Here is a 24604-nt window from a genome sequence, read left to right as displayed (position 1 = left end):
AACTCTCCAGATGCACAGTGGAGTTTTCAGACCAGCTCTTTTCACACTCTGAGCAAAATATATTTGGGGTTATGGTTTCCGCTGTCACTGTGACTGGGCAGGAGCTGATAGAGCCGGCAAGGTCAGCTCCACAGAGATCAGGGCGCCATCTTTAAATGGAGCACCGATTTGAATCAAAAGTATACTCCCCACAGCACCCCCCACGGACATGGATCAGGATCTCTTTCACCCCCTCCCCCCCCCCACCCCCACCATAGCATAAGTAACGGGGTCTCTCCTCCCCCACCCCATCACAGCAGAAGCATTATGGTCTCTCTCCTCCCGCATCACCACAGCACAAGCATCGGGGTCTCACCCCTCCCCCAACCCAAAACATAACGGGAAACCCCCCTATGGGACTCTCCAGAGGCTCTGCATCTGGCGTGAATCCCGCCCCCGCCGTGTCCTGAAGTCTCCACCACCAGAGATTCAGCGGGGACGGGAATCGCACCGCGCCAGTCGGCGGGCCCACTCCTGCCGATTCTCCAGCCCGCGATGGGCTGAGGTCACGCTGCCGGAATGCCTGTCCCGCCATCAGTGGATTAAACCACATTTTGAAAGGCGGGACAAGGCGGCGTGTGCGGGCTCCGGGGTCCTGGGGAGGGCACGGGGTGATCTGGCCCCGGGGGGTGCCCCCACGTTGGCCTGGCCCGCGATCGGGGCCCACCGATCCGCGGGCGGGCCTGTGCCGTGGGGGCACTCTTTTTCTTCCGCCTTCGCCATGGTTTTCACTATGGCGGAGGAGGAAGAGACACCCCTCCCCTGCGCATGCGCGGGGATGACATCAGCAGCCACGTCGCCCAGCGAAGACTAATCGGCCCTGGCTGGCGTGGCGCCAAGGCCTTTCCCGCCAGCCGGTGGAGCGTAAACCGCTCCAGCACGGGCCTAGCCCCTCAAGGTGAGGGTTTGGCCCCTAAATGTGCGGAGACTTCCGCACCTTTGGGGCAGCCCAATGCCGGAGTGGTTCCCGCCACTCCATCACGCCGGGACCCCCCGCTCCGCCGGGTAGGGGAGAATCCCGCCCCAGTTCTAAAGTCAATTTGGGGATGCATGAACATTAAATGTGTGGGGTGGGATTGTTTGGCGGGGGCCAGTTAATTATATTAAAATGTATTTAAATATATTGCAATGAGGTTCTCACCCTTTGTGGGCTGGAACCTCGCTACGTCATCAGCGAGGGGCGGGGAAAATCGGTAAATGAGATCTCGCCGTTGAGACTTTGCACCCGTGTTGCTGTTTGCATTCACAGCACATGTGGGCACAAAATCGACCCTAAAGTGTGACAAAAACATGAAAAAGGTGATGCAGAAAGGGAGTGTATGTCGATCAAAGATTTATTTGATATATTATAGATGGAACTTATTTTATTGCATTAATAACCTTTGAATTATGTACTTAAATCATATACTGATTAAAATAACATAATTGAATTTGGTTTGCAGAACACTATGCCCAACAACATTGCTCCTACTTAAAAGATCCAGTGGATGCCTTCTCTGTGTGTCACCCCACAGTGGATTACATGAAATATTATCAAGTAAGAATTGTGAGAAAGAATGAAAGCCGGCAAAGCAATGTAAAGTCAGAAGCTGGTAATAGATTAATTAACAATGTAATTCAGAAAGTGCCTGCAACTTTTCAACTCAGCATGACTTACAGACATTTAAGTTAATGTAATAGGGCAACACAAAAATACTTCAATATACACAAAAAGCTAAAACCAAAACATTGAAAGAATATAAATTTACCTCATCCATTTAGCTAGAGGGACTATTCCATTTATCCCTTTTAAAAATAGATTTGATTCACAGTGACTGGCTAAAAGGAATCACATGACAAGATTTCAAGTTTTAAGACTCTTACTGTAACAAAATAACTGTCACCGACATTAGCTAAACATTACTTAGGCAAATCTTCTTTGGCAATCACTCGCTAGCACGTATGATTGTCCACCTAAAAAGCTCTGTGTTACTGGTCATGAGTTATATGGGGTGTTGCATGGTTGATGAGCCCAATCCTAGAACCACATCTTCGACCGCATACTTGGCAGATGTTTCTGGGAGGTAGGATTGCTCCTTGGACTCTAGGCGATATTTCTTTCTCAAGCTCTTTTTCTAGGCCTTCTCTTGTCATTGGTTATTCTTGAAAAATTGTGTCACTTCAATCAGGAGGTTCGTCCAAGTAGGACTCTCTCAGCAAGGGTCTCTCAGGCATTGGCGTCAATGTTGCATTTCTTGAGGTAAGTCTTAAAGGTGGCTGTGAAATACTTCCTCTATCCTTCTCTTGTTCAGGAGCCTTCCGAGAGCTGAGCGAAGAACTGCTTTGGCAGTCGGCAATCTGACATCCTAAGCACATGGCTGGCCCAGCAGAGTTGGTTTCGGATGATCATGGCCTCATGTTGGTGCTTTTGGCTCCTTCAAGGACACTGCTGTTAGTATGGCTGTTCTCCCAGCTGATGCGGAGAATCCATCTCATACAGCATTGATGGTACCTATCCAGGGTCTTGAGGTGGCGTCTGAATGTAGTCCAAGTTTCTGAGCCATATACAGGGATGATGACTGCCCTGTACACAAGGATCTTGGCATCAGCATGGATGTTGCAGTCATCAACAACTCTCTGCCTTAGGTGTCCAAGGGAGGCACTTGCGGTTTGGATACAATGTTGGATCTCCGCATCAATGTCAGCCTTAGACGAGAGTAGGTTCCCTATGTAAGGGAAATGTTCCACGTTTGGTAGGGTTTCCCCATTGATCTTGATGGAGAGAGGGACCGGATTTTGTTCTGGGACAGATTGGTAAAGGCATATACTCTAAACTACAGAAATATCACTCTTATTAATGCCTTAACAGAACCGATAAACCCACAGTGCTTAGGTATACATTCCCAGCATCTCCAAAAATGTGCAGGTTTGGTGCATTGGCTATGTTAAATTACCCCTAGTGGGGTTACGGGGATAGGGTGAGGTTTGGGCGTAGGTAGTGTGCTCCTTCAGAGAGCTGTGCAGTCTTGATGGGCTGAATGACCTCCTTCTGCACTGTAGGGATTCTATGTTCTTCACATAATTACAATTTAGAGGGTACAGCCCACAGTCAATCCCAGTTTCCAATGCATTCATATCTCCCTGCTTCACTGAGTCAAAACATCCAGAAGCCATCGAAGATACTCTCCCCCAGTCCCTCTGAGAATTCCTGAACCGACGAAGGCCCACTCTGGTGATTTCTTTGTCTGACCTCACCATGCGAAATCTTCCAGAGTCTTTAGATTGCAGTGGAGTGTGGCACTTCAACCAGAGTGTGGCTCTTCAACAGTCCTGTTCACAAATTATCCTGGTGTTCACTAGCCAACATTATCTCCTGCTTATGTAGTGTCTCAATTTGTTTATTTTCCTCTTTGTTTTCAAATCCTTCCATGGCCTTGCTGCTCTCTCTAGCCCCAGAACCCCTTCAGCTTTAAATATTAGAATTCCGTTCCTAAACATTTCTGCCTTTTCTACCTCTTTCCTCCCTTAAGACCTTCCTTAAAACCTTATCACTTAGACCAAGCTATGGTCAACTGCCCTAACATGTCCTTATGCGACTCAATATCATTTTACTATGCTCTCATGAAGCATCTTCAGGTGTTTTATCGTGTTAATGGTGCTATATAAATGCAAGTTGTTGTTCCTGCTAGTCTTGTATTTTACCCCATTTCTCGTAACAACCATTTGGATCAAATTATGATTCTTTTGGTGAATTCAAGATGACTTGGAACTACAGGCAGGGCTCCTCCCCACCCCACACACCCCAGATTAAGCAGCAACCATTAAGTCAATCGAAGAAACTAGACATTAATTCATGTAATTTTGTGCTGGGTTCAAACTCTGAATCGAGGGGCGAAAGTAGATTATTTTAAAGTCAGAGTGATAAAAGATTTTGTCATTAAGTTCCGTTCCAGAGGTAGGCAAGCTTTCATCTCCCGCATTGTATTTCTCGGGCATGATACCAGCTCTTTTGATGACCCTGAACAACGTAACCTTGACATGTAAAAAGTTATTTTATAATCCTGTTCTTATCCTCCCCTTTTTCTGGTGGATGATTTCATCGACAGTTTGTATCTGGTTTGTGACAATCAAAAAAAAAACTCATTTATATTGCACCTTATCAGACAGCATTCACTGTCTCAGATATATCCACGGCATCTCTTATTAGGACAAGGTCACCAACTCAGAAGTCCAGAGCATGCTAATTCCATCAGCATAAACTCTTTGCTAAGCTAATGGCATCTGCACAGGCTCAGCCACATTAATTGGATGGGTGATGGCTGTACACTCAAAGACTTTCTGTACAGTGAATTAACAATTAGATCACAACTCAGGGGCATCCATACTTCTACTCCAAGGACAGCTGCAAGAACGATATGAAGATGGCAGATATTGACACTGATAACTGGGAAACAGTCTCTGATGGCTGTAACCTCTGGAGGCTGACTATTTGGAAGGGCATAGGAAGAAGCGAGCAGAAACTGAAAGGTCAATTGACCAAGGAGAGGCCAGGAGGAAGCAGACTGCCAGCGATTGATGCACTTTCTCAGACCACTGTCTTCTTCCACAGCAAATACAGCAGAGACTGCCATGGTAGATTGGGGCTTCTGAACCACACCAGGCGATGCTTTACACAGAGTTGGCCACCATAATGCAAGGCATTGCATCCTTGCAAAATTCCGAAGTGTCTTTAAACCAGTCAACTAATCTGAGCAAAAGGGAAAGCAAATTGTAGACTGCAAGGCTTTACAACAGTAAATTAACAATCCTCTTTGTTTAAACCCATGAAAGCCTGCTGCTGGTAATTTTAAATTGACGACACTCTTATGAGGTTTTAGAAACACATACATCTACCTTTTCAAAATAAACTACACTGATTACAACGCAAAAAGGAAGGGAATTGCGGTTCCAGTTTTTCTGTCCTCCTTTGTCACCTTAAGGAAACTGATTAATTGGAAGAATAAAACAGATGACCAACCGAGCATGGTGTCTGTAGCTTTCAGATAGATTACTGGTTTTCAGTAAGCATGTAGATAAACAGTTAATAAAATTGATTCACATTTGTAGTGCATAGAATAACAGGTAGATGCCATTGCTTTGAGGCTATCAGTAGGAATAGAGTTTAAATTATTTTAATGTTATATTAATAGTACAGGGGTCCCAGATGATAGAAATATTCCAAATAATTTTATTCTGAGTATTTAAGCAAAACACAAAAAAATTAGTAAATCACAATCGCATCTCCTGAAACATAGTTTGCAGTTCATCAGAAGGTTTGCTCTTTTATCAATATTAGTTTTATATTTGAGATTGCAACAATTGATTACTCTGTTTGCATATTAACTATTGAGAAATTATTGCGGCTACAGCGACCTGCAGCGATTTGTGTATTTAGTGGCCTATTTGTTCATTAAAGTCGAGATTGTCTACTGTGAAATAAATAGCGATTTGTTTGCCTAACTTCCTTATTCCATTTTTCCAGATGTGCGTAGCTGCTACCTGTGCCTGTGAGAACATCAACGACTGCCTGTGTGCAGCTTTGGGAGCGTATGTTCATGAGTGCGCTGCTCACGGTGTCACTGTCAGAAGCTGGAGGAAAGACATTTGCAGTACGTTAGGACAATGTTTCTATTTTACAGAAGCCTGAAGACATGGGCCTCAATTTTCCCGCCCCTCACGCTGACAGGAATATCCGATCCCACCAATGTGCATGGAGATTTCAATGGTTAGCCAGCCATGTCGCACGTTGAAAGGAGGGGAAAATTCTAACTGACTACAGTAAAACGTATAAGTGAACATAAAAATAATGTAGTGCCTTCCCTCAGTTCTTTTTAAATTACTATAGCACTTGCCATGCTCAAGACTTCCCTATCCTGCCGCTGCCTAAAGGGTTTTGCATGTTCTGTACCCTCTGCCACTGGGGAGCATGCTGCGGGGAAAGGGGAAGGGGATCACCATTGGTGGGACAGGAAGTACCCGACGGCGGGAAGGGCTTGAAGATTTCAATGGCAGGTTTTCTCTAAAGCAATTTGCCCTTGGAGAAAGTGAAAACAATTAACAAGTTGATTTAAATATTCTGTGTGCTGTGACATGATGTAGTCGACATCCTGTTACCAGACTCCTAAACGACCCTCTTATGGACTGACCTGATTAATACTACACTCCTGTATGCTTCACCCGATGCCGGTGTCTATGTATTTACGTTGTGTTGCCCTATTATGTATTTTTTTTTTTTTTTCATGTACTAAATGATCTGTCTGAGCTACTCGCAGAAAAATACTTTTCACTGTTCCTCGGTACACATAAATAATTCCAATCCAATCCTCTGCAGGAAGGGACCATATTCAATATGGCTTTTAAAATTACAATTCATGTTCAAATTCTCAGCACATGTAAAACCTGGATTTAAACAGAAGCCTATTTCTCCTACATGTGCATCATTTTCAAATGATTAACCCTGTCTTTATTGTGCTGCAGATCTACATTGTGTATAATTAATACAAGGAATAGCATATCTTATCATCTTATTGATTACTCCTTTTAAAATCAATTTAAAATGATTTCATATCAGAACTGAAAAACTAAGTAGTTTGTTAAAATATTTTTAAAAGCCACAGGGAAGGAAGTCGAATGTTGCGCTACTTATAACAACATTGGAAACATTTTTCTTGAAAGTATTGTCAAAGATTTGCATACAGTGAACAAAAGATAACAATGTAAAAGTCCTACTGTGTCTTCAGAGATTTCAGTGGAGAATCCTCAAGTGCAATGTGACGGTTTGGCTCAAACATCATTGTCTTATAAAGTCAAACTTTTAGCATGCAAAAGGTTTTTTATTCCAAAGTCTTTAGTTACATGATTGCGTGGTTATTATTTGTTTCTAGATAAGTCATGCAGTAACTCTCAGGTTTTTGAGAATGACATGAGAACATGTAACCGTACCTGTAGATCACTATCAGAGAGTGATTACACCTGTAGCATTAAGGATGTTCCAGTTTACGGCTGCGGCTGTCCTGAGAAAAAGTACATGGATGAAAATGGAGTCTGTGTGGACCGTTCAGACTGCTCATGTTATACTGAAGGGAGGCTTATAGAAAAAGGGCAGAGTATTAACATGCATGGCATACCCTGGTAAGCATTTCCCAATAATTTTACAAATATGAAAAATTAAATACACGTAAACCAAATTTTAATTATTATTTTACACTCAGCATTTGCCGAGATGGAAAACTCCATTGCTTTCCAGTAACAGCAGATCCCTGGCCTCCAGGTAACTAACATTACCGACTCTCCCCATTCAAACAGTGCATGAATTGAACTCTATATTAAATTAACGAATAGACATTTTCCACGTTCCTTTTAAGTATTGTTTTCTATAGGTTGTCCGCATGGGAAAGTATTCGTTGACTGTACAAATGGAACTGCCTCGTCATCTCAATACTTCTGTGGAAAAACGTGTCGAACTCTAAGCACACCTTGTGTAAGTTCTTCAGTTTACAAAACTCATTATTTTTTCAGTTTGCAGATCAGCGAATGGGGCACTTACAAAAATGAGTTTAATGTTCATAAACTATTTAAGGCTTAGAGGGGAGTTGAGGAGAAATCTTTCACCCAAAGGGTGACAGAACTCTGGAACTCAGTCCCTGAAGGGGTGGCAGAGATAGAAACACTCAGTGCATTTAAATATACTTAGATGTGTACTTGAAGTGTTGTAACCTGCAGAGCTTCACAACCAGAGCTGCAATGTGGGATAAGGCTGAATTGTTCTTTTTTGATCAGTATCGGCACAATGGGCTGAATGGTCTCTTTTTCCTCAATTTTCTATGTAAATCCAAATGTCTACGTCACTAATGTTAAAAAATGTGGATGTCATGCCATTTTGGCCTGATGTCCCTAAATTTTGGATTCACTCTGGAAGCTTGAAGTCAAAATCTATAAGGGTCATGTGGCAAAGATTTAAGCAGACATTAAAAATTCCATTAGCTGACATTTCACTGAAAACGATTTGAAGTGAAAAGTGAATTTGATTCTTTTACAAAAGCAGAGTCCATGTGTCCCTGACTGTATCTGTCCCCATGGTCTTGTGGAAGATGATGATGGAAACTGCATTGTTCGTGAAAACTGCCCTTGTCTATTTAGTGGTGCACTTTACAGTGATGGAAGAATAATCCAAAGGAATTGCAACAAATGGTAAGATTAAGCAAATGTGATCTGACGTACAATTATATATTGCAAATCATGCCACTTGCTGCATGGTATTAAACAACATCATTGCCCTGGGCTCTTCATATTGCAGCACATGCCAGGGAGGATCATGGAACTGCACAAGTAAGGTATGCCCAAAGACATGTGAAGTTTATGGCGATGGGCATTACATAACCTTTGACGGGAAAAGATATGTCTACAATGGAAACTGTGAATATATTTTTGTTGAGGTGAGTGTAGGTTGAAAAATGTCAATGTCCTGCTGAACTGCAGTCATGATTTAATATGTACCAATATAATTGCCATTGTAAACACCATCAAAATCAACCCTGTAGAGTAGATGCAGAAATGAACTTGCACTAAAATACAAAAATGTTTTCCTCAGGCATTAGAGTGTGAAAAATAGCCCAGGTCATTTGTGGCCTCTTTCAATGACAGCACACTCCAAATGACGCGTGCGCTCCACACGTTTATATTATTTGACTATTAAAAATAAAATGTGGGTCAAATGATGGAAACGATAAAGGCAGAAATGCAAACATTTGACGAATCAATATTTACAATGTAGTTTTATTTTACATGGAAACCTATCAACAGTGTTCAGAAAAGCATAGCCAGTGAGTCACCAGGGTATGATAAAACAAATGTCTTTGCCAAAAGCAATTTGCTGGATGTTAACAATGTAATAACTCAAACACTCCATTAGTGTTTAAATTATGGTGACTTTTGAACCACATCATTCAATAAATGTACATGTCTCAGCACATTTTGATTGTTGTGTTGGTTGATGGCTATTCGGCTCGGTATTTGTGATGTGTGCACATGATGACATAACAGCCCGTGTGTTTCTTGCAACATTATTGTGTTGGAGGCTTAACAAATGTAAACTTAACGAGTTGAATTTATTTTTTGCACTATGTCCCAGACTAACTTCACTGCTTTATTCTTAGGACCAATGCAATCGTCGAGAAGGCACACTGCAAATACTCACTGAGAGTGTACCTTGTTGCGAAAAGGGAATGACTTGCTCGAGAAATATCAGGATCTTACTCGAGGTGTTTTCTTTCTTCTAATTATAATTGTCTCCTTTTAAATATGTGCTAACAATAGCTGAACTTCAATCATAAATTACCGTATACCTTCTACAGCATTCGTTTTTCACATGTACTCTTACAGGGCAAGGAACTCATTCTAACTGATAACCACGTGGAAACAGTTGAGAGATTTACAAATCAAACCCATTGCTCAGATGATTTCTATTCACGCCACACTATTGGGCTCTATTTAATCCTTAAATTTTCCAATGGGATCACTGTGATATGGGACAAAAGCACGAGGCTTTCAATCACACTGGATTCAAGATGGAAAGTAAGTACAGTGTGAAAATTAACATATTCGTATTTGTCCTTATCGATCACAGCAGGAAACACCCTGGAGATATGCATGAGTCATTTAGTCAACATAGGACTTCTTCACAAACATAGGTTATGTCAATGTGGGTTTTGTTTCTCTTAGAACAATAATGTGGGAAACCCTAATGGAACACTGAATAAACCTCATAAAATAATTACTGTTTCTGTTTGCTATAGAGATAAAGAAGGAGAAAATTCAAATTATTCCAAATATAGATGCGAGCCTGCCCAGCTCTTTCTGCCCTCACAACTGTCAACTTCAGGAAGTTGAATTAATTTATTTCTAATGATGTATCAGCTATCATAACGTTGCAAAATCATTACGAGCATAGGTCTTCTCACTAATTATTAGCAACGTAACAACTGTATGTACAGGGTGTTTGTGAATCCTTAAATACGTTTGTGTACAATTGTGGATTTATAATAAAATCAGGTTCTGAGGAAAATGTTTTTTCATATAAACATGCTCATTTTTAGGTTTCCTTTTTCCATCATCGTGTATTTTTATTACAGAACAAAGTATGCGGTCTGTGTGGAAATTTCAATGATGATGTTTCAGATGATCTAACAACAAAAGGGAACTCCTTGGTGACCAGTGCAGTGGAATTTGGAAATAGTTGGAAATCGATGATCTGCTCCGATACAGTCAATCAAACATCGGCCTGTGACAGGAACCCTTACTGTTTAGCGTGGGCACAGAGAAAGTGTGGCATAATTAAACATGACATGTTTCAATCGTGCCATAAAAAGGTAACTCCCCTGTAAGGCCCATGTTATTTGAGATTTGGATTGAACACAATCCGCAAGATTCCATGGCCTCCCCCGCGGCATATTTCTCAGCAGCGGGAGGCGGCCCGCCATTGTCCGGTGACGGGATCCTCTGGTCCTGCCGTTGTCAGTGGGATTTCCCATTGAATCCGCCCCTCGCTGCTGGGAAACCCGTGGCAGGGATGCACCATCGGCAGGACCGGATAATCCCGCCAGCGTGAACAGCCGAAAGATCTCGACCAATAACTTCAACCATTGACAGCTCAAGCATTTAAGCTAAGCTCCTTTAAGATTGGTCTTTTATCATAAAGAAAAAAAACATGTATCTTCAAAGTTGTTTTCATATCCTCAGAATATCCTAAAGAGCTTCACCAACTACTTTTATAGCTTAGTTACTGTTGAAAGGTAGAAAAACGCAGCATCCAATTTATATTCAGGCCGACAAACAGATTCAAGCTAAACGAGCATGTTGTGTTTGGTATTCTGTACCTTGCAAAGGAATCCACAAAACACCTTGACTTGTCCAAACTAGATCTTTATTGAATCTCACGTGGTATGATAGCGATCTGTTACAGCGCAAGTTATCATGGAGTCTCTTTATACTCCTCTGGAACTACATCTACCACAAATGTTCACTTGTATATCTTACTACCATCTCCTGCAACCATTTGGTGATGCCGGATGTGTCTCCCTTTATATGAGAGTCCCTGGTCACATGATAACAGTCTTGAGGCTGCATGGTGTGTCTGCACCACCGCCTGCTGGTTGGAGGTTGCACACCATCCAACTATGATATTGCTTACAGGCATATCACCACATAGCAGATGTGCACGGTAGCATTGTGGATAGCACAATTGCTTCACAGCTCCAGGGTCCCAGGTTCGATTCCGGCTTGGGTCACTGTCTGTGCGGAGTCTGCACATCCTCCCTGTGTGTGCATGGGTTTCCTCCGGGTGCTCTGGTCTCCTCCCACAGTCCAAAGATGTGCAGGTTAGGTGGATTGGCTATGCTAAATTGCCCTTAGTGTCCAAAATTGCCCATAGTGTTGGGTGGGGTTGCTGAGTTATGGGGATAGGGTGGAGGTGTTGACCTTGGGTAGGGTCCTCTTTCCAAGAGCCGGTGCAGACTCGATGGGCCGATGGGATGATGCACTGTAAATTCTATGAAATATGTGCTGTTTTATTCTAATGATATTTGTTCAGGGATAATTGCGTCTGAGACACGAAGATAACTCACCTGTTCTTCTTCAAATAATGCCGTGCAATCTTTTAGTTCTACCTGAAAGGGAATACAGGGTCATAATTTGTCTCATCCAAAAAGGCAAAACTCCCAGCAGTGTAGCACCCAACCAGCCCCTGCAGCAGCACTGCACTACGGTGTTAGACTAACTTATGTATTCAAGTCACTGAGAGTTATTTTGAACTCATAACCTCCTCTTGTAGAGGCTTGAGTACCGCCAATGTACCAAGGTCAGCATCGCACCATTATTTTCCTGTTTATTACAACATTTTTACTAGTTTATCTTTTTTTTTTAAAAACAGGAATTCCTTTGGATTTTACCTCTTGATTCCTCTCAACATTGCAACAATAATGTTGTTTGCCTGTTGCTCCTGTTTATATTTAAGCTAACGCTATATTTATCAGGTTGACCCAACTCCATTCTATGATGGTTGTGTCCAAGAAGCTTGTGCCTGTGACTTGGAAGGGAAATATCTGGGATTCTGTACCGCTGTAGCAGTGTATGCAGAAGCTTGTAATAAAGCTGGTGTTTGTGTTGACTGGAGAACACCAGAACGATGTCGTAAGTATAAACTGTTACATTCACAGTGGTATGCGGCTGTCACATCTGTTATTCAACAGCATTATGGGCAAGTGTGTTGCATTAAATGTGTTTTTATTAAAGGAGAAAATGTCTGAGTGAAAGTTCATACTTTGCAGATGTGATGTGAGAAAAAGCTTTTTGCAAATGGAATGCGAGAAAAACCTTTTTCAAACAGCGAGTGGGTCGGTTCTGGAATTCACGGCCTGGAAGTGTGGTGGAGACAGCTTCAATCGAGGCATTCAAGAGGGCATTAGATGACTACTTGAATAGAAACAATGTGCAGGGGTATAGGGAAAAGGCAGGGGAGTAGCACTAAGTCACGATGCACGTTTGGAGAGCGGGTGCAGACACAATGGGCCAAATGGCTTCCTTCTGGGCCGTAACAATTCTATGATTAAGTGATCATTGTTAATGATCTGCTTCAAATTAAAATAACGATTGATGACTTTGTTCTATGATTTGGTCAGATATTATATTGATTACTGAAATTATATTTGATATTAAACCAATATTACTGATTGCATATTAACTATTCCTAACTGTTGGAGCAAAGTTTCTGAAGCAGTCGGGCAATTACTAATTTCCAAATGTATTGCACCTGTGTGTATGTCGGAAGGCTGTCCAATTTATAATTTAATAATAGCAAGCACTGATAGCCTCACCATTGTTCTTATTGCAAAAGTCAAGCCAGTTCTGCCTTCAACCTGGCATTAACAACACCAGGGGAAAGACAATAACGTGTACAACAAATGACTTGGATTGATAAAGCTTCAAACAAATCACTGATGGTTCTGGATAACTATTTTCATTTTCATTGCAGCCGTGTACTGTGATTATTATAACACACCTGGTGAATGCAGCTGGCATTATCGGCCATGTGGAACATTAACAGCAAAAACATGCTCGGACCATTACATTGGAAAGAAGTTCTCTGCAGTTCTCGAAGGTCGTGTTTGAAAACCATCTTGAGTTTTTTTTTAATTGTTCAATGACAGTAAACACGGATACAATTCAAAACTGAAAGCAGAAAATAGTGAAAACGTAAAACAGATTTGTCTGCATCTGAAACAGAAACGGTCCAGAATTATACAGATGAGGTCCATTTATTAGTTTCAATTCTGATTTCCACCATTTTCAGCTTGGACTATGTAGAAGGAATATGGGTGCCTCACACTGATCCTGTCACTTTCTATTAAATATAGGTTGTTATGCAAAGTGTCCAGAGAATGCTCCTTACCTGGATGAAAACAGAATGAAATGTGTGAACTTATCTGAATGTACTTGTTATTATAATGGGAAAATATTGGAAGCTGGGGAACGAAGCAATGATTGCAGATATTGGTACGGTATCGATACAGATATATTTTGGACAATAGATTGAATTTTTTTGTTGACTTTAATTCTCCAGTCATTGTGATTTACTTTTCACGCCGGCAGCGCTCTCCCGCCCACAGGTTTTCCGGAGGCATGGGGTGGTGACAATGGAAATTCCCCTTGACAATCCAATCCCGCCGCCAGCGAACAGCGCGCGGCTGTGAAACATGTGGGTGGCAGACCGAAGAAACCCGCCCAATTTTGGAAATTCAATCAAACTGACTGACAGATAGACAGTTTGTGGAATTTTTAAATGGTGCCGGGACATTATAAAATGAGAAGTCAGGGAAGTATTTTAAAAGTTGTTCTTTGTCACAATAATTGGTTTAAATCCACCCTAATGGGGTGACAAGAGACACTATTCAGCATAGGTGATCATACAGAAGAGTTAAGAGTCCTAAATATTGTCATATCCTCACATAGAATTTCTGTCCCTCGGTTCTTGTCTATCAACACGTTTCACTAACTTATCAGCAATGACATTGAATTTGTAGAATGAAATTGTTCTTATATTATTTTAACTTGTTAAAAAGTTTATTTCTCCTCCGATTAAAAAGAAGTCAACAATGAGCTTTATCAATGGCTCCAAAAGCTTTGCTCAATTAGAGCTTAGCAAATAAACCACAGTTTAAAGAAATACTGTAGCTTATTCTAAAACCATGACTGTTTTTTGTTATAGTGTCTGCATTGATGGAAATGTGAACTGCACAGGTAACTATATCTTTTGATAAATCTGCAGCATAAATAATATATAATGAACAGCTACAAAGTGATATTATTGTTGCTAATAGAACGTAGAACGTACAGTGCAGAAGAAGGCCATTCAGCCCATCGAGTGTGCACCGACCCACTTAAGCTCTCACTTCCACCCTATCCCCGTAACCCAATAACCCCTCCTAACCTTTTTGGTCACTAAGTTATTTATCACGGCCAAGCCACCTAACCTGCACATCTTTGGACTGTGGGAGGAAACCGGAGCACCCGGAGGAAACCCACGCAGTCACAGGGAGAACGTGCAAACTCCGCTCTTCAGCACAATCCGTTAATGTACTACAGAACACACAAGGAATAGACATTACAACACTGTTGACATTAAATATGATTTATTTGACATTCTTAGCAATGCAGTAAGGTGTAATTGCTCCTGGCTCAGCAGTACTAAATAGTGAGCCACTATGCTGTACAGATAAAGAAGCAGCCAGGTTAAGTCCTGACCCATAAGACCATAAGATATAGGAGCAGAATTGGGCCATTCGCCCATCAAGTCTGCACCGTCATTCGATCATGGCTGATATGTTTCTCATCCCCCTTTTCCCTGTAACCCCAATCCCCTTATTAATGAAGAACCTAGTGGTGTGCCTCAGGGATCAGTGTTGGGACCACAACTTTTCACAATATACATTAACTATTTGGAAGAAGGAACTGAGGGCACTGTTGCGAAGTTTGCAGATAATACAAAGATATAGAACATAGAACATAGAACATTACAGCGCAGTACAGGCCCTTCGGCCCTCGATGTTGCGCCGACCTGTGAAGCCACTCAAAAGCCCATCTACACTATTCCCTTATCGTCCATATGTCTATCCAATGACCATTTGAATACCCTTAGTGTTGGCGAGTTCACTACTGTTGCAGGCAGGGCATTCCACACCCTTACTACTCTCTGAGTAAAGAACCTACCTCTGACATCTGTCTTTATTCCATCTCCCCTCAATTTAAAGCTATGTCCCCTCGTGCTAGACATCAGAGGGACAGGTAGTATTGAGGAAGCAGGGGGACTGCAGAAGGACTTGGACAGGCTAGGAGAGTGGCAAAGAAGTGGCAGATGGAATGCAAAATGGAAATGTGAGGTGATGCACTTTGGCAGGAGGAATGGAGGCATAGACTTTTCTAAATGGGAAAAGGCTCAGAAAATCAGAAGCACAAAAGGGACTTAGGAGTTCTAGTTCAAGATTCTCTTAACGTTAATGTGCAGGTTCAGTCGGCTGTTAGGAAGGCAAATGCAATGTTAACATTCATGTCGAGAGGGCTAGAATACAAGAGCAGGGATATACTTCTGAGGCTGTATAAGGCTCTGGTCAGACCCATTTAGAGTACTGTGCGCAGTTTTGGGCCCTGTATCTAAGGAAGAATGTGCTTGCCTTGGAAAGGGTCCAGAGGAGGTTCAGAAGAATGATCCCTGGAATTAAAAGCTTGTCATATGAGGAGCAGTTGAGGACTCTGGGTCTGTACTCGTTGGAGTTTAGAAGGATGAGCGGGGACCTTATTGAAACTTACAGGATACTGAGAGGCCTGGATAGAGTGGACGTGGAGAGGATTGATCCACTTGTAGGAAACACTTGAACCAGAGGGCACAGCCTCAGACTGAAGTGATGATCCTTTAAAACTGAGATGAGGAGGAATTTCTTCAGCCAGAGGGTGATGAATCTTTGAAACTCTTGGCCGCAGAAGGCTGTGGAAGCCAAATCACTGAGTGTCTTTAAAACAGATTTAGCTAATAAGGGGACCAGGGGTTATGGGGAGAAGGCAGGAGAATGGGGATGAGAAACATATCAGCCTTGATTGAATGGCGGAGAAGATTCGATGAGTCAAATGGCCTAATTCTGCTCCTATGTCTTATGGTCTTACCTATCTATCTCTCTCTTAAAGACACTCAGTGCACACGCAGATCCTTCCATGGTGAAATACGGCTCCTTCCATGGTGAAATATAGCGGGACGTTTTGGTGCCTTGGGACCAATTGATGAGAAACAGAGTGATGGAGCTCGTAAACAGAAAAATTCAACTATTTAGTTGAAGTGAACAAGATAGCAGGAGATGTAAAAGTCCCAATTTTCCTGAGCATAATGGGGGAGGGGAAGATTTAACCCCCTGATGAGACTTATACAGCCAAAAAGCCAGGGATGAAAACCCATGATGAAATAGTGGAAATATTGCAGGGCCACTATTCACCAAAACCTTTAGCCGTCACAGAAATGGCCTTCTCCTGCTCCTTGTTCCTATGTTTATATGTACAATGAGATTTTTAACATGTGAATTGCCTCAGCTGAACCATGTGCATTGAGGAAGACTGTGAGCAGACAATCTACAAAAATGAGCATTAACTAATCCCAGGAGTGTTAACAAGTGGCAGAATCACCTTTTATATTCAATATTAGTTTTGTGAATTGGCACATAAATCATCAGTTGGCTTTTCATAGAACATAGAACAGTACAGCACAGAACAGGCTCTTTGGCCCTTGATATTCTGCCGAGCTTTGTCCGAAACCAAGATCAAGCTATCCCACTCCCTGTCATTCTGGTGTGCTTCATGTGCCTATCCAATAACCGCTTGAAAGTTCCTGAAGTGTCCGACCCCACTATCACAGCAGGCAGTCCATTCCACATTCTAACCACTCTCTGAGTAAAGAACCTACCTTGGACATCATGAGTGGTCCTACTCAAAGTAACACCGAACACTTGTTCAGACATTGTGGACCATAACTTCCTCGGAGTACCATTCAGCATATGACGAATGTAGAAATTTCAGATATATTGTATTATATGTATTTGGTGAAGTAAGGACTAAAAGCCTGGGTTAGAGTGTGTTTGACTGCTGAAGTCATGTTTTTAAAAGAATCTTGGTTTGAAAGACAACAAAGGGGACTTCCGGTTGCGGCGATGACCAGCTAAACCGCACGTTTCGGCACCTCCCGTTTCAACGGACTTTTGGGCTCTTATCGGGAGCCCCAACGGAAATTTTTTGCGGCCAAACCCAGTGTGAAATGACAAAGGAAGGAGTCCCCCTGGGTGTGGATGGAAAGGAGCGACAGTAGTGGCCAGATTGCGGAGGATCCTTTGGAGCAGCGGCAGAGAAGAGAAGGGAGAAGCAAGATGGCGGCCGAGGGAGCCCAGATGGTATAGGGCCCGGAACAGCAGGAGTTCCTCCGACGATGTGTGGAGGAGCTCAAGAAAGAGGTGCTGGCGCCGATGTTACTGGCAATCGAGGGACTAAAGGAAACACAGAAGGTCCAGGCGATGGAGCTCTGTGGAGTGAAGGCAAAGGCAGCCGAGAATGAAGACGAGATACAGGGCCTGGTGGTAAAAACGGAGATGCATGAGGCACTACACAAGAGGTGCATAGAAAGGCTGGAAGCCCTGGAGAACAGCTCGAGGAGGAAGAACTTACGGATTTTAGGTCTCCCCGAAGGAACAGAGGGAGCTGATGCTGGGGCGTATGTGAGTACGATGCTCCATACTCTAATGGGAGCTGAGGCCTCAACAGGCCCCCTGGAAGTGGAGGGAGCATACCGGGTCCTGGTGAGAAGACCAAAGGCAGGGGAAACACCAAGAGCAATAGTGGTGAAGTTCCATCGCTACAGGGACAGGGAGATGGTCCTGAGCTGGGCTAAGAAGACACGGAGTAGCAAGTGGGAGAACGCGGTGATACGCGTGTATCAAGACTGGAGTGCGGAGGTGGCGAGAAGGAGGGCGAGTTTCAACCGGGCCAAGGCAGTGCTCCATAGAAAGAAAGTCAAATTTGGGATGCTGCAGCCGGCGAGATTGTGGGTCACACATCAGGGCAAACACAACTACTTCGAGACGGCGGAGGAGACATGGACATTTATTCAGGAAGAGAAATTGGACTAGACTTGAGAAATTGCCCGGAGAAGGGTAGCGAGGTGGTGGCACAGAAATGTAAAGTGGGGAGAGGGGAGGGCTAATGTATAATAATGTTGGACGGGGAATTTTTCTCACCCCGATGTGGGGGACATGAAGAAATGTGGGCGCCCACTCTGGCGATTAGATATGGGACTACTGGCGGACGAGGGGGTATGCGGAAGGGTGAGGGGATGTATCGAAAGATACCTGGAGGTCAATGACGATGGGGAGGTCCAGGTGGGAGTAGTATGGGAAGCGCTGAAGTTGGTGGTTAGAGGAGAGCCGATTTCCATCAGGGCCCACAAGGGGAAACAAGAGGGTAAAGAAAGAGAGAGATTAGTAGGGGAAATTTTGAGGGTGGATAGGAAGTATGCGGAGGCCCCAGACGAAGGGCTATACAGGGAAAGACAAAGATTACAGACGGAGTTTGACCTGCTGACCACGGGAAAGGCAGAGACACAGTGGAGGAAGGCACAGGGGATACAATATGAATATGGGGAAAAGGCGAGCCGGCTGCTGGCCCAACAACTTCGGAAGAGGGGGGCGGCGAGAGAGATTGCTGGAGTTAGGGACGAAACGGGAAAGATGTTGCAGAGAGCAGGGAAAGTGAACGAGGTGTTCAAGATATTCTATGAGAGGCTGTACAAGTCCCAACCCCCGGAGGGGAAAGAGGGAATGAGACACTTTTTGGACCAGCTAGAGTTCCCGAGGGTGGAGGGGCAGGAGGTGGCAGGTCTGGGGGCGCAGATTGAGGTGGATAAGGTGATCAAAGGAATTGGGAGCATGCAAGCAGGGAAGGCCCCGGAACCAGATGGGTTCCCGGTGGAATTTTATAGGAAATATATGGACCTGTTGGCCCCGCTTTTGACGAGAACCTTTAATGAGGCTAAGGAAAGGGGGACATTACCCCCGACAATGTCAGAGGCGACGATATAGCTAATCCTGAAACGAGACAAAGACCCGGGTCATACAGGCCCATCTCCCTCCTAAACGTAGACGCTAAACTGATGGCCAAAGTGATGGCGACAAGGATAGAGGATTGTGTCCCAGGGGTGGTACATGACGACCAGACAGGGTTTGTTAAGGGGAGACAATTGAATGCCAATGTACGAAGGTTGCTGGGGGTGATGATGATGCCCCCACCAGAGGGGGAGGCAGAGATAGTGGTGCCGATGGATGCAGAGAAGGCATTCGATAGGGTGGAGTGGGACTATTTGTGGGAGGTGCTGAAGAGATTTGGGTTCGGGGAGGGGTTCATCAGATGGGTTAGACTCTTGTACGCGGCCCCGGTGGCAAGCGTCGTTACAAAGAGGTAAAGATCGGGATACTTTCGATTACATAGGGGTACAAGACAAGGGTGCCCCCTGTCCCCGTTACTGTTCGCGTTGGCAATTGAACCATTGGCCATAGCGCTGAGGGACTCTAAGAAGTGGAGGGGGGTGCTTAAAGGGGGAGAGGAACATCGAGTGTCACTATATGCAGACGATTTGCAGCTATATGTGGCGGACCCGGTAGAGGGGATGCCAGAGGTAATGCAGGTACTCAGGGAGTTTGGAGAGTTCTCGAGATATAAATTAAACATGGGAAAGAGCGAACTTTTTGTGATGCACCCCGGGGAACAGGGCAGGGGGATAGATGCTCTGCCGCTGAGGAGAGTAGGAAGGAATCTTCGATACCTGGGGATTCAGGTGGCCAGGAACTGGGGAACCCTACATAAACTTACCCTGACGCGATTGGTAGAGCAGACAGTGGAGGACTTTAAGAGGTGGGATATGGTGCCCCTGTCATTGGCGGGCAGAGTACAGGCGGTTAAAATGGTGGTCCTCCCGAGGTTTCTTTTCGTGTTTCAGTGCCTCCCCATCCTGATTACAAAGGCCTTCTTCAAAAAAATAGACAGGAACATTATGAGCTTTGTGTGGGCGGGAAAGACCCCAAGGGTAAAGAGGGGGTTCCTGCAGCGCAGTAGGGACAGAGGGGGATTGGCACTGCCGGGTCTGAGTGACTACTATTAGGCCGCCAATGTGTCGATGGTCTGTAAGTGGATGAGGGAAGAAGAAGGTGCAGCGTGGAAAAGGTTGGAGACGGCGTCCTGTAAGGGAACGAGCCTAAAAGCGCTGGCGACGCGCCACTACTGTTCTCCCCGAAAAGGTACACCACAAACCCAGTGGTGGTGGCGACCTTGAAGATCTGGGGGCAGTGGAGACGACAAAGGGGAGTGACGAGTGCCTCGGTGTGGTCCCCGATAAGGAATAACCACAGGTTCGTCCCGGGGAGGATAGATGGGGGATTTCAATGTTGGCAGCGAGCAGGAATTAGGAAGCTGAAGGACCTGTTTGTGGACGGGACGTTTGCGAGTTTGGGAGCATTGGAAGAAAAATATAAGTTGCCACCAGGGAATGCTTTCCGATACATGCAAGTGAGGGCATTTACGAGGCAACAGGTGAGGGAATTTCCGCAGCTCCCGATGCAAGGGGTCCAGGATAGAGTGATTTCGGGGGCATGGGTTGGAGAAGGTAAAGTGTCCGAAATATACAGGGAGATGAGAGATGAGGGGGAGGCGTTGGTAGAGGAGCTGAAGGGAAAATGGGAAGAGGAGCTGGGGGAAGAGATTGAGGAGGGGCTGTGGGCAAATGCCCTCAGTAGGGTAAATTCCTCGTCCTCGTGTGCCAGGCTTAGCCTGATTCAATTTAAGGTTCTACACAGAGCGCATATGACGGGAGCAAGACTGAGCAGGTTTTTTGGGGTGGAGGACAGGTGTGGGAGGTGCTCGGGAAGCTCGGCGAACCACACTCACATGTTCTCGTCGTGTCCGGCACTGCATGAGTTCTGGGAGGGTGTGGCAAGAGTGATCTCAAAGGTGGTGGGGGTCCGGGTCAAACCAAGCTGGGGGTTGGCTATATTTGGGGTTGCAGAAGAGCCGGGAGTGCAGGAGGCGAAAGAGGCCGACGTCTTGGCCTTTGCGTCCCTAGTAGCCCGGCGAAGGATTCTACTTATGTGGAAAGAAGCGAAGCCCCCGGGCGTGGAGGCCTGGATAAACGACATGGCAGGGTTCATAAGACTGGAACGAATAAAATATGCGTTAAGAGGATCGGCTCAGAGGTTCACCAGGCGATGGCAACCGTTCCTTGACTATCTCGCGGAACGATAATGGAAAAACAGAAAAGACAGCAGCAGAAACCCAGGGGGGAGGGGGGGGGGGGGGTGGGGGTAGGATTATTCCGTGTTCTTGTTTTTTCTTAGTTAGTTGTTGATATTTGCTTTTTGTTTATTTATTTTTCCATCTGTTGCTAGTTTAATATATTATTTAAATAACGTTTAATGTATATTCCTTTATTAAGTTGTAAAAACGGAAAATCTTTGTTTGAAAAACTTCAATAAAATATATTTTTTTTGAAAAAGAAAGACAACAAAGCATTCAGGAGCCTGAGATGCAATTAATCATTGTAAAAGCTTGGGCTAATGCAATTTTGTTTTGATTAAGGGGATTCCCTGTGGAGTTAATTAGATTTAAGTTTTGTGAGATGATGTCATTGCTGGGTGGAGCTAAGGCATCAGGTAGTTTGAGAAAACATTTTCAGATGAGTTATGATCTGGCTGAAGCTGTGCACAGTGAAGCAGTTCTGCTGTTACTAAGTTAGTTAAAAGAGATTAACTGTATTTAAAGTAGTGCAGATTTGTCTGAGGACAAGAGGGAGCCAAAGGTAGTGATCTCAGGATTACTACTGGTGCCACGTGCTAGTCAGAGTAGAAATGACAGAATACATAGGATGAATATGTGGCTGAAGAGATGGTGTCAGGGGGAGGGTTTCAGATTCCTGGGGCATTAGGACCAGTTCTGGGGGAGGTGGGACCTGTACAAATGGACAGGTTACACCTGGGCAGGACTGGAACTGATGTCCTAGGGGGGCTATTTGCTGGAGTGGTTGGGGAGGATTTAAACTAAAATGCCAGGGGGATGGGAACCTACACAAGGAGTCAGAGAAAGCAAAAGGTAGAAAAGTGAATAAGAAAAGTGATAGGTGGGGAAACCAAGGACAAAATTCAAACAGGCAGTAGAGAAAAATATTGGGAGCAAGACAAACATTGTGGAAAAAGACAAACTTAAAGGCTCTGTGCCTTAATGCACGGGGCATTTGCAATAAAGTAGATGAATTAATTGTGCGGATAGATATAAATGGGTATGATATAATTGGGATTACAGAGACATGACTGCTGGGTGAACAGGGATGGGAACTCACAGGGTTCTCAGTATTTTGGAAGGACAGGTATAAAAGAAAAGGTGGTGGCGTGGCACTACTGGTTAAAAAGGAAATTAACACAATAGTGAGAAAGGATATTAGCTCTGACAATGTGGAATCTGTTTGGGTAGAGTTGAGAAATACCATGGGACAGAAAAAATTAGTGGGTGTCATATATAGACCCCAAACTGTACTGGTGAGGTTGGGAATGGCATTAAACAAGAAATTAGTGATGCATGTAATAAGGGAATATCGGTGATCATAGAACATGAACATAGAACATTACAGAGCAGTACAGGCCCTTCGGCCCTCGATGTTGCACCGACCTGTGAAACCACTCTAAAGCCCATCTACACTATTCCCTTATCGTCTATCCAATGACCATTTGAATGCCCTTAGTGTTGGCGAGTCCACTACTGTTGCAGGCAGGGGATTCCATGCCCTTACTACTCTCTGAGTAAAGAACCTGGGCGAAATTCTCCGGAAACGGCGCGATGTCCGCCGACTGGCGCCCAAAATGGCACAAATCAGACGGGCATCGCGCCGCCCCAAAGGTGCGGAATGCTCCGCATCTTTGGGGGCCGAGCCCCAACCTTGAAGGGTTGGGCCCGCGCCGGACGAATTTCCGCCCCGCCAGCAGGCGGAAAAGGCCTTTGGTGCCCCGCCAGCTGGCGCGGAAATGACATCTCCGGGCGGCGCATGCGCGGGAGCGTCAGCAGCCGCTGACAGCTTCCCACGCATGCGCAGTGGAGGGAGTCTCTTCTGCCTCCGCCATGGTGGAGACCGTGGCGGAGGTGGAAGGGAAAGAGTGCCCCCACGGCACAGGCCCGCCCGCGGATCGGTGGGCCCCGATCGTGGGCCAGGCCACCGTGGGGGCACCCCCCGGGGCCAGATCGCCCCGCGCCCCCCCCAGGACCCCGGAGCCCGCCCGCGCCGCCTTGTCCCACCGGTAAGGTAGGTGGTTTAATCTACGCCGGCGGGACAGGCATTTTAGCGGCGGGACTTCGGCCCATCTGGGCCGGAGAATCGAGCGGGGGGGCCTGCCAACTGGTGCGGCGCGATTCCCACCCCCGCCGAATATTCGGTGCTGGAGACTTCGGCAACCGGCGGGGGCAGGATTCACGCCAGCCCCCGGCGATTCTCCGACCCAGCGGGGGGTCGGAGAATTTCGCCCCCTATCTCTGACATCTGTCTTATATCTATCTCCCCTCAACTTAAAGCTATGTCCCCTCGTGCTAGACATCACCATCCGAGGAAGAAGGCTCTCACTGTCCACCCTATCCAATCCTCTGATCATCTTGTATGCCTCAATTAAGTCACCTCTTAACCTTCTTCTCTCTAACAAAAACAGCCTCAAGTCCCTCAGCCTTTTCTCGTAAGATCTTCCCTCCATACCAGGCAACATCCTGGTAAATCTCCTCTGCACCCTTTGCAATGCTTCCACATCCTTCCTAATGCAGCGACCAGAATTGCACGCAATACTCGAAATGCGGCCGCACCAGAGTTTTGTACAGCTGCAACATGATATCATGGCTCCAAAACTCAATCCCTCGACCAATAAAAGCTAACACACCGTACGCCTTCTTAACAACCCTCTCAACCTGGGTGGCAACTTTCAGGGATCTATGTACATGGACACCGAGATCTCTCTGCTCATCCACACTGCCAAGAATATTACCATTAGCCCAGTACTCTGTCTTCCTGTTATTCCTTCCAAAATGAATCACCTCACACTTTTCTGCATTAAACTCCATTTGCCACCTCTCAGCCCAGAGTTGCAGCTTATCTATGTCCCTCTGTAACTTGTAACTTCCTTCCGCACTGTCCACAACTCCACCGACTTTATTGTCATCTGCAAATTTACTCACCCATCCTTCTACGTCCTCCAGATCATATATAAAAATTACAAACAGCAGTGGCCCCAAAACAGATCCTTGTGGTACACCACTAGTAACTGGACTCCAGTCTGAACATTTCCCATCAACCACCACCCTTTGTCTTCTTCCAGCTAGCCAATTTCTGATCCAAACTCCAAATCACCCTGAATCCCATGCCTCCGTATTTTCTGCAGTAGCCTACCGTGGGGAA

The 24604-nt window shown here is 44.9% G+C and overlaps 1 protein-coding gene across 3 annotated transcripts in view; it reads left to right on the top strand.

Moving 5' to 3' along the window:
• LOC140388050 (mucin-2-like) overlaps positions 1 to 24604 on the top strand; it is a 123347-nt gene that overhangs the window by 51691 nt on the left and 47052 nt on the right. For 2 of the 3 annotated variants that reach the window (XM_072471646.1, XM_072471644.1), the window contains exons 16-29: positions 1482 to 1576; positions 5540 to 5666; positions 6942 to 7188; positions 7269 to 7327; positions 7437 to 7537; positions 8099 to 8247; positions 8354 to 8492; positions 9213 to 9317; positions 9439 to 9630; positions 10188 to 10424; positions 12087 to 12243; positions 13085 to 13210; positions 13467 to 13605; positions 14318 to 14349. In XM_072471646.1, the coding sequence (XP_072327747.1) occupies positions 1482 to 1576; positions 5540 to 5666; positions 6942 to 7188; positions 7269 to 7327; positions 7437 to 7537; positions 8099 to 8247; positions 8354 to 8492; positions 9213 to 9317; positions 9439 to 9630; positions 10188 to 10424; positions 12087 to 12243; positions 13085 to 13210; positions 13467 to 13605; positions 14318 to 14349 (1905 nt within the window). The remainder of the gene's footprint in view (positions 1 to 1481; positions 1577 to 5539; positions 5667 to 6941; positions 7189 to 7268; positions 7328 to 7436; positions 7538 to 8098; positions 8248 to 8353; positions 8493 to 9212; positions 9318 to 9438; positions 9631 to 10187; positions 10425 to 12086; positions 12244 to 13084; positions 13211 to 13466; positions 13606 to 14317; positions 14350 to 24604) is intronic. The other variant, XM_072471645.1, reaches the window with a different exon arrangement.

The sequence above is a fragment of the Scyliorhinus torazame genome, chromosome 13, assembly GCF_047496885.1.
Source record: "Scyliorhinus torazame isolate Kashiwa2021f chromosome 13, sScyTor2.1, whole genome shotgun sequence".
NCBI classification, from domain to species: domain Eukaryota; kingdom Metazoa; phylum Chordata; class Chondrichthyes; order Carcharhiniformes; family Scyliorhinidae; genus Scyliorhinus; species Scyliorhinus torazame.
Note: the sequence above shows the minus strand (reverse complement) of the source record. Positions and strands in the feature narration are given on the sequence as shown.